Source organism: Ursus maritimus, unplaced genomic scaffold (assembly GCF_017311325.1).
Source record: "Ursus maritimus isolate PB19 unplaced genomic scaffold, ASM1731132v1 scaffold_4, whole genome shotgun sequence".
NCBI classification, from domain to species: domain Eukaryota; kingdom Metazoa; phylum Chordata; class Mammalia; order Carnivora; family Ursidae; genus Ursus; species Ursus maritimus.
In genome coordinates this window covers 65,456,824-65,471,299 of record NW_024426552.1, presented here as the reverse complement: position 1 = coordinate 65,471,299, position 14,476 = coordinate 65,456,824, and the positions used below count along the sequence as shown (strand labels likewise).

General features: G+C 47.9%; 1 protein-coding gene across 1 annotated transcript in view; it reads right to left on the bottom strand.

Moving 5' to 3' along the window:
• PDIA5 (protein disulfide isomerase family A member 5) overlaps positions 1–14,476 on the bottom strand; it is a 91,701-nt gene that overhangs the window by 37,370 nt on the left and 39,855 nt on the right. The window contains exons 7-8 of the mRNA XM_040621331.1: positions 12,230–12,290; positions 4,667–4,734 (exon numbers count right to left, since the gene is read on the bottom strand). Of these exons, the coding sequence (XP_040477265.1) occupies positions 4,667–4,734; positions 12,230–12,290 (129 nt within the window). The remainder of the gene's footprint in view (positions 1–4,666; positions 4,735–12,229; positions 12,291–14,476) is intronic.

Genomic DNA, 14,476 nt, shown 5'->3' with positions numbered 1-14,476 from the left:
GGCCTCAGCCTAAAAGTTAAGGCCACAAGGCCTGACCTGGAGCCACATGTGCTGGTGCCGTTCGGTTGGCGTGACCCGCTCTGCCTCGCAGTCCAACGGGAACAAGCACGGGAGCTTCACAGAGCTGGTGCGCAAGGGAGGGGAAGGCTTCCACAGGCACAGAAGTGAGACAAACCAAGATGCAGCCCAAGAAGCAGGGAAGATGCTGGTTTAACAGGACTGTAGGGCACAGGAGGAGGCAGGAAGAGAAGGATGACGGGTTCACGGAGCTCACTCTGGACAAGGCTTTGATGTCTAAGAAACCAGGACTGTATTCAGGGGGTGCTGGAGGGTTTTCCAGCTGCATTTCTTTTTTTTAAGATTTTATTTATTTTATTTGAGAGAGAGAGAGAGCCCAGCAGGGGAAGGGGCAGAAGGAGAGGGACAAGCAGACTCCCTGCTGAGCAGGGCTCAATCCCAGGACCCTGGGATCATGACCTGAGCTGAAACCAAGAGTTGGACGTTCAACCAACTGAGCCACCCAGGAGCCCCTCCCCCCCCCTTTTTAAAAATATAAGCAGGTCAGGCTGTAAGGGGCAAGTCATGGGTGGTCAGGGAGAGAAGTCAGCAGTCTCTAGCAATCACCCTGTGTGGGCTAACCAGGGCCTGACCCAGGATGGTGGGCAGAGAGAGGATGGAAGATGTGAGGGAGAGAGATGCATGATGAGGCCCCGGTAAAAAGGCATGTTGGCAAAGGAGCCTGGGGTACTTGGGAAGAGCCATGAAAGCAAGCTGGCAGTCTGCTGGGTGGAAAGATACCGTGTTTCATTTTAGACACCCTGCATTTGGGACATAGGGAGAAAAATGCAGTCTGATACACGGTACTGGAACTTAGGGACTCAAGCTCCATGGAGTTATATTTTGTTGAAACTATGGACGTAGAGAAAATCACTGAAGGAAGGACCATCACAATAAGGAAAGCACAGTGCCAAGCCCTTGCTCCACTGTCCTAATAGGAAAAGAGGCTGAAAAGAGGAACCTTGGGAGCACCCTCATGTAGTGAGTGGGAGGAAGAGTAAGCCCAGAGCAGTGGAGGGGTCAATCATGGGCGTCTGTGAAATGTCTGTAGGTTACAGGGCTATTTCCACACACCAGCTACTTGCTCTTCACAACAACCTAGTGAGGTAGACAGGGTTTGCATCATCACCCCCATTTTACAGATAGGGAAACAGAGACTCCAAGCCTACGTGCCCGAGATCTCCTAGCTGGTTAGTAAGAGCCAGCACCAGAGTCTGATCTGCCCAAGTCTGTCACCATGACCGACCCATGTCGGGCCAACCTAGATGGCCCATCATGGCCAAGGTTAACAAAAGACTCAGTGGACCTCAGTACCTAGCAAAGCTGGGAAGCAGAGGCAGACGGGACAGGTTCCAAAGGCTGCTCTGAGACAGGGAGCAGCAATGGCTGCTGACGAGGATGTCAACTAGCAGCAGTACATGGGACAGACACCGATGAGTCACCAGACGTTAATGACAGCAAGAGAGAGGCAGATCTGAGTTTGGAAAATGGCAAAGGCTGAGCATCCCTGACCTGGCCTGGCTTCCATCTTAAAGACATCATCAAGTTGGCTATCTCCCAAGACATCGGTAGAGGAGGAAGGTTTTTGACCCTTGCCACAGACACGGCTAGCCGAAAAGGGCTCAAGATGACAGAGACAAGGGGCGCCTGGGTGGCTCAGTCGTTAAGCGTCTGCCTTCGGCTCAGGGCGTGATCCCGGCGTTCTGGGATCGAGTCCCACATCAGGCTCCTGTGCTGGGAACCTGCTTCTTCCTCTCCCACTCCCCCTGCTTGTGTTCCCTCTCTCGCTGGCTGTCTCTCTCTCTCTCAAATAAACAAAATCTTAAAAAAAAAAAAAAGATGACAAAGACGAAGCAGAGATGGGACATGCTCGTCCAGCTGGGTTTCAGCAGTGGTGAGGGGGTAGTGGTTGATTTCTGGGGACTAGCAGCCCATCTCTGCCCTGTGGGTGAGGACAGAAGGAATCATGCTTCTGGTCGCCCTCTTTCTGGGGGAGCCGTGGCTATACCACGAGCCCTGGCCTCTGGAGGCCTCCTGCAGCGGGTCGTGTGCATGTGGCCACACCCCGTTCCCCATGTATGGAGCCGGGAAAGGGTGAGAACTTTCCAAAGGTGCTTTCCTAAGAAACAGAACAAAACCTACCCCACACAAGAAAATACAGAAGCAAGGAAATGAATTGAGTTCACAGAACACAGATGCCTTAGGCCAAGGTAACTAACACCTGGCCAAAGCTGGGCTTGACCCGCCAGGCTCTCCAGGCACCCAGACGACCCTACTGAGTTTTCTGTAATGTTGTCTAGGGAACTGGAAGGGTCACTTTTTATGTTTCTTGATGTGGGCCCAGGCAGGGGAAGCAGGCACTGCTGTTTTTTTGTTTTTTTTTCCTTTTTTTGGAAGCAGGTACCCTTAAAACAAGTCATCTTCAGGGCTAATCTTGACAAAGAGCCTCATATGAGCCCAAGGCCGAGGGGAAAGCCCTCATCCCACAAGCATCCATCCCACTTTGTCTCTGTCCTTAATAACTGATGCTCTGAATTCCTTTAAAAAGGAGGCACACTTGGGTGGCTCAGTCGCTTGAGCATCCGACTTTTGGTTTGGGATCAAGTCATGATCTCAGGGTTGTCGAACCAAGCATGGAGTCTGCTTGAGATTCTCTCTCCCTATGTCTTCCCCCGACTCACATGCACTCTCTCTCAAATAAATAAATAAAATCTCAAAAAAAAAAAACAAAAACAAAAACCAGGAACATCATTTTTTACGTAAATGCAGAGCTTAAAATAAAACGTCCCCAGGAGCAATAAGCCACACACTCATTCATTCATTCATCAGCACCTACGGGGTACCACTAGGAGCTTGGCCCTGTGCTTGTGTTGAAGAACCAGACATGAACCAAACAGAGCCCCAGGGCTCAAGAAGCTCACACTACAGTGAGAAAATCATATTATAATTAGTATCAATGGGTGAACAACGTGATCTGGAATAAAAGCAAAGAGGTGCAGACCTGGCCACGCATGGCGGGGACAAGCTCTGTGGGAGCACAGGAGGGGCTGGGAAGAATACTGAGCTCAGCAGGGAGATGCGCCGTTGGCTGAGAATCTTCCGGATGCTGCACAAGACTGGCCCCAAGACCTCGCCTGCCCTAGCGGAGCTGGCCGGGCATCTGTGATCTGACTGGGGCTGGAGCTGTCTGACTGCTGCCACACCGCTGAGCCAGGAAGTCGAGCTGAGGAGTTTTCGAAGGGTAAGCAAGTGTGGGTAGGGAGAACACTGGGCAATTAAGGCTTTTCTCCAGGCAAAATAATCGTGAAATATGCTATCTACTGAGGCCCCAAAATGCAAAGTGAAACTTCCCCCCAAGTGATGTATCTGTACCCCAAGGCCAAACATCTCTAGGCAGGTTGCTAAAAATTCATTAGTGAGAAACAAGCAGGACCTGGATGTTGCCCCAGAATGAGGTCAAAAGAGAAAGCACTGGCTCTCTGCAACCCAATCTTGCAGCCAGCTCTGCTGGCGGGGCTATCACCATGCCCAGGTGCTACCATGTCAACTTTCTAAATTGACTTTGAACTAATCACCAACTTAATTTGATCTGTAAATATCACGATTCCGTTTTAAGACCTCAGAACTCCCTTCATAGGACTCTGGCCAGCCCCACCGTGATGGCTCTCCTCTCCACAACCTTTCATAAAACGTGCCTGGATTTTTCCATGCTCCCTAGAGGAGCCAGCAGTTCATTTGCTGTTGCCGCCAATGAAAACAAACACAAAACAGCCCCCCTGCCCCAACATCTCTGTGGCTCAGGGTAAGTGCAAAACTGAATAGACACAGCGGAGAAGGGACAAGGCTGGCGGGTGCGGGCTGCAGAGAGATGATGAGGACCATCCGTGAGGGGTCCTCAGCTTGGTGAGGGCTGAATGCCCAGCCTCCCATGCCCTTCCTGCACCATCCTGGTTGCTCTTCCTTCCTGAGGCCCATTTCCTCAGTGGCTCCTCTTCTCCCTCCTGTCCCTGAAAGGGGAGCATCCCCGAGACAACCCTGGCTCCTGTCTGCCTCCCATCCCCTCATGCTCTGCACACCCTCCTTCAGAGAGCGCCTGCAAGCTCAGGTCTCCAGCTCCCTGCCTGGACTACCTCTGGACATTGTCGTCTCACCCCACAGGAGCCACAGCCTTGGCAAGCCCAGCAGGAAACTGCTCCCTGAACCCGCTTGTGCTTTGGGCCCACCACTGGTCACCACACCCCTTCCTTTGCCACTGGGCTACCCAGCACCAGAAGCCTCGGCCCACTTTGGCCCCCAGCCCCAATCATCCTGGAGCCCTGATGGTCTGCTGGTGGCCCCTGGTCACCCAGCAATACCACCTGTGCTTCTTTCTGGTTTCGGGGCTATTGCATCACTGGCCTTGGTCAGACAAGTACCAGATTCTCCAGGTCCCAGCAACCCTGCAGAGTTCTCACTGTCCACCAAGGACAGGTCTGGATCACATGCACAGGGAGCAGGGAGAGCAGCAGGAGGGGAAGTCCTCACAATTTTCAAACCCACCCGAGCCCCTCCTCCTACCGCCTCTCCAGGTGAGCCGGCCAGCCCTGCCAGGCCCATGGGCCTCACTTACGAAGTGGCCTCGCAGCTGGGTCGCAGCCTTCTGGAAATGTGGCATTATCCTCTTGCACATGCTGCACCCTAATCACAGGCAGGAGAGAAAGTAGATGCAGTTACACCAGGTGCCAGGCCCCTCCCCTCAGGCTGACCTCTGGCAGCAAACACTGACCCAGCCTGCAGAAGGGCAGGACTGCCCCAGGCCCTGGGGACACAGAAAGAACAGGAGGCAGAGGCCCTGCCCTCCAAAGAGCTTACAATCTCAACGGCAGAAATCAGGACACAGCCCAGCAGTCCCTCAATAAATGTGGGACTGACAAAGCAAACACGACATGGTTGGAGAAGGGCAAAGCAGGGAATAATTTAGGGCTAGTCACGATGAGTTCCCCGGGAATTCCGGAACCAGAATAGCGACAGGAAAGCACAGCTCAAAGCCTCCCCTCGCTGCCCAGTCAGGGGCTACGAATGAACATGAACCAGAAGCCATCAGGAAGAAACTGTACAACCACAGATACGATGAGCTTTGGGATTTCCATGCCGCTTTGCCTCCATCCACAGGAATAATGAGGCAATGGGCAGAGATGGGCTGGGTACGAAAGCACCGGCTCAGGCCTCGTGGCAGGAGTGCCAGGCCAGGATTGGCACACCTGACTGCCTGTCTTCCCATCATGCGCTGCATGGCCCTGGACAGGTCACCTCTCCTCTCTGGCTGACGGCTCCTTCTGGCAAATGAGGAGGGTTGGAGCAGACAACCTCAGGGCCCCTCCAGCACTGACAGAGGATTCCATGATGTCTGTGGCTCAACCCTCTGGGATTCTGTGGTCTACCACAGTCTCATTCTTCTCCTGGGATGGTGAAGGCCCCCAAGCTTTGGGGGACATGGGGCCCAGACAGCCAGGCTCCAAAGATCCACTACTACTCAGAGTGACCTTGATTTAAAAGCACGCCCCACCTGGCATCAGTCGGAGCAGGCCACATTTCAGCACTGATCCCACAGGACACACACACGGGTTTCTTCAGACATAAGGAATTCTGACATGACAGGCTGTTACTCTTTCTGACAGCCACCCTGCTGCAAAAAGGCTCTGAGACGCACCTGAAGGCCGTTGACACCAAAGCTGTTTAGAACCCCGTGTCAGGCTGGATCTCATCTCAACATGACACAGTGGGGACAGGGCCATGCAGCAGCAGGCTGACAAGCTCTAATCCATGTTAGCTAACGCCGTGGCAGACTGCGGGCAGAGTAATACAGATCAGAGAGGTGCTCTTACCCACCGGGTCACACACAGACTCTGGAGAACTGTGAGCGGGTCCAAGCTACCCTGGGACCACTGGAACCTCCCCAGCACCACGTCTACTGAACCAAATGTGATGCAGGCCATTGTGACATGGAACTCCCCAAGTGCCCATGGCCCCTCCCTGACACTCCTGCCTGCAGACAGATGGACACACACTGGACACACGCCGGCATAGGAAGCGTGGGCTCAGGCCCATGCCATTAGTTCAGGCTCAGACTTGGGGAGACTCATGAGAGTGGGAGCTGTTGCGAGGTCAGCACACAGCACAAGCCCACAGCTCCTGCCCTCAGAAGACACGATGTACCTCTCTCCAGCAGCCCACACAGCACCATCCCCACAGGTGTCATGAAGAAAGGAACATGACATTTGTCAGGGGACACTGTTCCCACTGTGGGAATTCAGAGAGGCTGGACACAGGAACAACAGGCCACCTCGGCCGTGTGCCCATGCCCCATGCTGGATGCCACACAGTAGGGACAACAGGCCGCACAGCAGAGGAAGCAGCTCGGCTCCAAGGAGACCCAGGTCTGCATCTCCCCTAGACCATCTGCTGCCAGCGTAAGCCTGCGTACGCGGTCTGAGCCTCAGCTTTGCCATCTGTGGAGTGGAGGCAGCACCTGCCCTGCAGCTGAAGGACCGCGCCTGACACTCGGCAGGGAAGGCACCGTGAGCACAAGACCCGAGTGTGTGCCCCTGGGAGGTCTGCGGCGGTGGGGGAGCTCCTCCACGGCGGACAGAGGCTGTCACTCTCGGGAGGGAAAATGAGTGGGGGTGGGGGGTACTTGCTTTCACCCTCTCTTTACTTGGTGACTTGATGAGGTGGTGGGAGGTCTGACACCCGCTGGGCCACATTCATCAGTCAGGAGCTTAATTTATGAACCGTCCCCACAGGGGTGGCATCTCTAGTCCAGCTCTACCCGTCTGCAGCCTGCAGCAACCTTACCCACCGCGTCCTCCAAACTCCCCGTGGACAGAGCCCAGCAGTTTGGGAAGAAGAAGTTAGTGAGATGAAGAGGTGATGGGAAGAGTAATAGGAAGCTCTGGGCCAAGCCAGTTTCCAATTTAACTTTACCAAAAATAGAGCTGGTACTGTGATCTCTATCTGAATTTATCTTTCAACGGATTCAACTGAGAGGCAGGGGAAGAAATAAGACTTATTGTCACTCTCAAATCCCCAAAGTTAGAGCAGTCACCCTTTCACTTTCTCACTAATTCAGTCAACAAACATTTACTGAATAAGCAGTAGGTCCTGAGGACTGGATTCCTTGGCAGAAGTAAAGCCTCCTGGGGCACCTGGGTGGCTCAGTTATTAAGCATCTGCCTTCGGCTCAGGTCATGATCCCAGGGTCCTGGGATCGAGCCTCGCATCGGGCTCCCTGCTCAGCGGATAGTCTGCTTCTCCCTCTCCCACTCCCCCTGCTTGTGTTCCCTCTCTCGCTGTGTCTCTCTCTGTTAAATAAATAAAATCGCAAAAAAAAAAAAAAAAAAAAAGCTACTTAAAATTAAAAAAAAAAAAGAAGAAGAAGTAAAGCCTCCCACTGCCTTTGGGTTCATTCACCCCAAACATGATCAAAGGATCAGAGTCCTAAAAGACTTCCCACTTAGGGAATTGGTGTTTCCAGGAATAAGCTGAATTATGAAGCCATGAAGGCTTGAGTGGACTAGTATAATAAAGGCACAAGTTTGTTTCAATATAAACAACAACAAAAGAGTCCTGGGGTTAGCTGGGACCCAGGAGGCCTTCAGTCTGACCCTTCCACAAATTTGAACTTAACAGCTCAGGGTTTTCTCCCCCTTCCCCAACTAATTGCTCTGTGACACCAACAAGGGGTCTAACCTCTCCTACCCCAGCTTTCCATTACATAAAGACAATAACTATGCTTGCCCCTCTGCCTGCTGTGGTGAGGAGGATGGGCACAATGCCAGACAGCCTGGGGAGGGGCTGGGGAGAGATGGCTCGCATAGTCTAGCGCAAACTGCTAGGGAACCACTCTTTGTAAGTGATCAACTAGTGTCATTACACTGAAATCCACGTGGCTACACCATGATCCTGCCTTGCGACACGTATATATACTGACACATACTCTGTTTTAGTTTCATTCAACCAATGCATTGAGTTCTGAAGGGTTCTGAAACAAACTGTAGGAAGCCCTGTCCTCAAGGCGTTGGGTAGGCAGGACAATTCCTGAAGCAACTCACAGCTGGGCAGTTAATAAGATTCCTCCAAGAAGAAACAAAAAGGGGTGAAACCACCCAGTGAACATTAATGAAAAGAATGACCCAGGGTTAAAGTGCAGACCATTCTGAGCAGAGCCAGATCTAACAAGAAGTGGGACACCAGGGCCTCCTTTCTATATGCAAGCAGGTGTCTGAGAGGAAGCTGGGTTAGAGGGACACCCAGCAATCAACAGGGGAAGGGGAGAGGCTATTGTCATGGTGAATAAACCACAGGCCCAAGTCAGGCAGAACCACCAGGACCTCACAGAAGGATAGCCATCCAGGGAGGCATGATCACTCAGGTGGAAATGGGAGGAGTCTTTTCTCAAAGAACTTCTCAAGAAGGGGGATTCAAGGCAGGCCTTTAAGAGTAAACAGAACGGAAATGAGAAGTTACAACTCACATCACAGAAATACAAAGGATCATAAGAGACTAGTATGGACGATGGGTCACCAACAAACTGGACAATTTAGAAGAAATATGTAAATTCCTAGAAACATACAATCTTCTAAGATTAAATCAGTAAGAAACAGAAAACCTGAATAGACTAATTACTAGCAAGGAGTTTGAATCAGTAATTAAAAACTTGCCAACAAACAAAAGTCCAGGACCAGATTTAATACCTATCCTTCTCAAACTCTTCCAAAAAATTGAAGAGGAGGGGAATATTTCCAAGCACATTTTTATAGGCCAAAATTACCCTGATACCAAAACCAGAAGGACACCACAAAAAGAGAAAATTATAGCCCAATATCCTTGATGAACAGAGATGTAAAAGTCCTCAACAAAATATTAGCAAACCAAATTCAACCATACATCAAAAAGATCACACAACACAATCAAGTGAGATTTATTCAAGGGATGCAAGGATGGTTCAACATCTGCAAACCAATCCCCATGATTCACCATGTCAACAAAATGAAGGATAAAAATCATAAGATTATCTCAATAGATACAGAAAAAGCACTCAGTAAAATTCAACATCTATTTATGATAAAAATCCTCAACAAAGTGGGTATAGAGATAACATACCTCAACATAATAAAGGCCATATATGACAAAACCACAGCTCACACCATATGCAACAGGAAAAAGCTTAAAGCTTTTCCTCTAAGATCAAGAACAAAACAAGTATGTCCACTCTTACCACCTTTATTCAACACAGTATTGGAAGTCCTAGCCACAGCAATCAGGCAAGAAAAAGAAATGAAAGGCATCCAAATCAGAAAGGAAGAAGTAAAACTGTCACTATTTGCAGATGATATGATACTATATATAGAAAACCCTAAAAACTCCACCCAGAAACTGTTAGAACTAATAAGTAAATTCAGTAAAGTCACAGGATACAAAATCAATATACAGAAATCTGTGGCATTTCCATACACTAATAATAAACTATCAGAAAGAGAAATAAAGAAAACAATCACATTTAAAATTGCATCAAAAAGAATAACATACCTAAGAATAAATTTAACCAAGGAGGTAAAAGACCTGTATTCATACTGAAGGCTATAAGATACTGATAAAAGAAACTAAAGATGACACAAATAAATGAAAAGATATTCCACACTCATGGATTGGAAGAATTAATATTGTTAAAATGTCCATACTACCCAAAGCAAACTATAGATTCAATGCAATCCCTATCAGAATTGCAATGGCATATTTCACAGAACTAGAACAAATAATTCTCAAATTTTTATGAGCTGCGAAAGATCCCAAATAGTCAAAACAATCATAAGAAAGAAGAACAAAGCTGGAGGTATCATGCTCCCTGATTTCAAACTATACTACAAAGCCATAATAATCAAAACAATATGGTACTGCCATAAAAACAGATTCACAGATCAATGGAAAAGAATTGAGAGCTCAGAGATAAACCCACACATACATAGATAATTAACTTCTAATGAAGGAGCCAAGAACATACAACAGAGAAAGAACAAGCCCTTTCATAAATGGTGTTGAGAAAACTGGTCAGCCATATGCAAAAGAATGAAACTACTAGACCACTATCTTACGCCATACACAAAAATTAACTCAAAATGGGTTAGAGACTTGAATGTAAGACCTGAAACCGTAAAATTCTTAAAAGAAAATGTAGGCAGTAAGCTCCTTGACATGAATCTTAGCTATGTGTTTGTGGTGCAGACTCCAAAGGCAAGGAAAACAAAAGCAAAAATAGACAAATGGGACTACTTCAAACTAAAAATCTTCAGTACACTGAAGGAAACCATCATCAAAATTAAAAGGCAACCTACTGAATGGAAGAAGATATTTGCAAATCATCTATCTGATAAGGGGTTAATATCTAAAATATATAAAGAATTCATACAACTCAGCAACAAAAAACCTAAACAATCCGATTAAAAAATGGGCAGAGGATCTGCACAGACATTTCTGGAAAGAAGACATACAGATGGCCAACAGACATTAAGAAAAGATGCCCAGCATCACTCATCATCAGGGAAATGCAAATCAAAACCATCATGATATATCACTTCACACCTGTCAGAATGGCTTTTATCAAAAAGATAAGAAATAACAAGCGTTGGCAAAGATGTGGAGAAAAAGGAAGGCTTGTACACTGTTGGTGGAAATGTAAATTGGTGCAGCCACTATGAAAAACAGTACAGAGATCCCTCAAAAAGTTACGAATATGATCCAGCTGTTTCACTACTGGGTATTTATCTGAAGAATACAGGAACATGAATTTGAAAAGATATATGCATCCCCATGTTTATTGCAGCATTATATACAATAGCCAAGATAGGGAAACAACCTACATATCCAACAATGAATGAACGGATAAAGAAATGTGGGATATATATACAACAGAATACTACTCAGCAATAAGGAAGAATGAACTCTTGCCACCTGCAACAACATGGATAGACCTTGAGGACATTATGCTAAGTGAAATAAGTCAAAAGGAGAAAGAAAAAAAACAGGGGCGCCTGGGTGGCACAGCGGTTGGGCGTCTGCCTTCGGCTCAGGGCATGATCCCGGCGATCTGGGATCGAGCCCCACATCAGGCTCTTCTGCTATGAGCCTGCTTCTTCCTCTCCCACTCCCCCTGCTTGTGTTCCCTCTCTCGCTGGCTGTCTCTCTGTCAAATAAATAAATAAAATCTTTAAAAAAAAATTGTTTCAGCTTACTTATTCAGCTTATTTACTATAAGTATACATAAATTACGTAATTCAGGTATATATATATATATAATTTATGTATCTATATGTGTGTGTATATATATTGTTTATACTTATAGTGTGTATACTTATAGTGCTAGGTTGCAATGAAAAATATTTTTACATGAATACTATGAAATACAGTAAAAAACTCCGAAAGCCACTGGTCTGATCCAACCCCTTCTCTTATAGAACTAGAAACTGAGGGGCAGAGAGGTGAAGGATTTGACCAAGGTCACCCAGCTCGCTGGTGGCACAGAGGGAATTGGAACCTGGGTCTTCTGGCTGTCATCTCAATGGTCTTTCTGCTGTTGCTATGGTCTCCTGCCTCATCAAGAGACTGAACCAAAATACGGGGCCCTTTTGTCCCTGGTCCCGACCCCCCCCACCAAACAGGTGGCCCCAGCAGAGCTGTGCAGGAGCCAGAGCTGGGCGGTCAGCTGCCCTGGGGGCCAGCCAGCGTTTGGACAGCGAGCAGCAGCAGCAGCACCTCAGAGAGGACGCTGAGACGGAGGCATGGCTCCACCAGGCACGCAGCTGGGGGAGAGGGCTTCAGGCCCCCAGGAGGCAGAGGGGCACAGAACAGGAGACGGCGGGAGTGTCTGGAGAGGAGACCTGTGCTGTCACGGGGTGGAGCTCAGGGTGAAGAAGGCAGAAGGATGCTCATCCTATGAGAGAAAAACTGATGTGGACAGCAGGAAGGGAGGAGCCGGATGGAAAGGCAAAGAGGCACAGAGACAGACAGTGGGGTGAGGGACACACTTCGCATTTTCAGAGCACTGGGGCTAGTTCTCAGTACCCTGCCTCCCACCCCTCAGCTGCCCCTCCAAGAGTCTGAACAACTAACTCTGGTCCAAAAGAGAAAGGTCACTCACAGGGAGCATAAAACATCATCAGGAGTGGCTTCTCTTCCTTCTTCAGGAGCCGTCTGAAGTCCTGAGGCACAAACAGAGAACACGGCAGGTCACATACACAAGAAAACGACAGGGAGGCCACGTGGGCTCAGGGGCCCACCGCCCTGGCCAGCCAGGGGAGGTGGCTGGAGGGTCGTGGGCAAGCACTGCAGAAGTCCCGCGGTCTGACCTGAGGTGTGGTGCGTGCGGTCAGAGTCACGGCCGGTCAGGAGCTGGGTGATCGAGACAATCTATACCATCCCCGCATATTACAGACGGGGAAACTGAGGCCCCGAGGGGGTCCATGGCTTTGCCAAGGCCACTCAGTGTGATGAAGTAGTCAGCACCAGGCTACCAGCTTTACTTTCAGCTCTGCCTGAATAATTCAAAGACCGCAAGGAGCTATTCGTGTCCCATGCGGCTCAACGAGGCTGCCCCTTCATGTGATTTATGGAGTGCTTTTGTTTGGTGGGGATGGTTGTTTTCTCATAGCCCGACTCGGCCAGATGGGGATCTATCTGCTCGTTAGAGTAACACAGGGTTAACCCACACCTGCTAATCTCTTCCCCAGCCCTGCCCCACCGTCCATGTGCCCAGGAGTCCCCTGTGTGCACAGGAGCATACAGATGAGGTGAGCCCCCAAGCCCCAGGGGGTTACAAGCTAAACAAATCATTTGTATTTGTAAAAACCCTTAGAATAGCACCTGGCACGTTATTAGGCAATACATAATTATTTCTTAAATAAATACAATAAATGTAAAAAGACAAATGGTCACAGCAGCGCTACTGGAGAGGCTTCAGTGTAAAGCAGGGTTGGAGACCTTTTTTCCAACGAGAGTCAACGATGTCCCGGAAAAAGCAAATCTATCAAGGACTGCAGAGAAGCGCGATGACAGAGCATGTTCTGATTAAAATAATTCGCTTCTCTAACCAGTTTCCATAGAAGAAAATTAGAGGTTTTTCTCTTTTGAATAATAAAGAAAATAAAAGGAGATTACAAAATGCAGCTTTCTGGCAGCAACAAGGCATTAGGTAAATAGATGAGGGTTCATTCCACGCAATGGAATACTAGTGCATCATTAAAAACGATGAAGAGGAATATTTAACGTCACAACAAGATATGCATGTTACATTAAGTGGGGGGAAAAGCAAGTTACAAAGCAGCATATAAAATGCAACGACACTTTTGTGAGTAAAAATATTTATGTATGCATTATGTTGAAAGCCTGGAAGGCTAGAGAAAATACCAGCAGTGGGTATCTTTCAATGGGAAGGGACAGGGTAACTTTTTTTCTTTTATGCTTAAGCTGTATTTTCCAAATTTTCAACAATGTATATGTATTATTTACAATTTTTCAGTTAGATAAAAAATATTACAAATATTTTCTAGGAATTCAAAACATTTTATAATAAATTCTGAAAATGTTCACTGTTGTTTAAGTAACTAGAATTAAGTAATTCTACTCATTGTAAGGAAAAATTACTAAGATCTTTGACCCTGACAATGGGTAGAAAATGCAAACGCTTTGAAAATGATCCTCTGAAATCCCTGGAGATAAACCCTGGTAAAGATCTGAGACGAAAAGGGTTTTCTGAGCATGTGACAATAACCTGGGTAGAAACAAATACTGCATTACGTTCAAAGATGCTTAACTGCCTTCAACGTGTGGAATTCTAAGCTCACAAATACGAATCAGCAATTCAAACCTGAATTTAGAACTTTTAGTTATTTTACGCGGGGATTTGATCAGCAGAAAGGCGGCGACACCTTAGACTTCAATGGGAGAGAAACCAGCACAAAGTGTAACACGAGTACTGCCTGCAGGTGTGAAAACATATTTTCTGCTTAGTATTTCTGGTTACAGAAGAACGATCTTTGGCGTTTCAGGACATGAACATCTTAGGGGAGGGAGGTGACAGGCAATCACTTTCCTGAAAGACTAGAAATGCGCATTATCACAAAATCTGCCCAGGAGCAACAGTGAGTTTAGGCTGCTTGGTTTTTCATAACTACAAGCATAGAGGCCACCACCTCCTGACATCTGCCCCTCTTCCCTTGCCCTCAATGCGCTTTTCATCTTTAAACACACACACACACACAAAAAGCGCGAAGCCCACTGTGGGACTTGAACTTACGACCCTGAAATCAAGACCTGAGCTAAGATCAAGAATCAGACGCTTAAGCAACTGAGCCACCCAAGCGCCCCTGTTTTTTATCTTCTGACGATA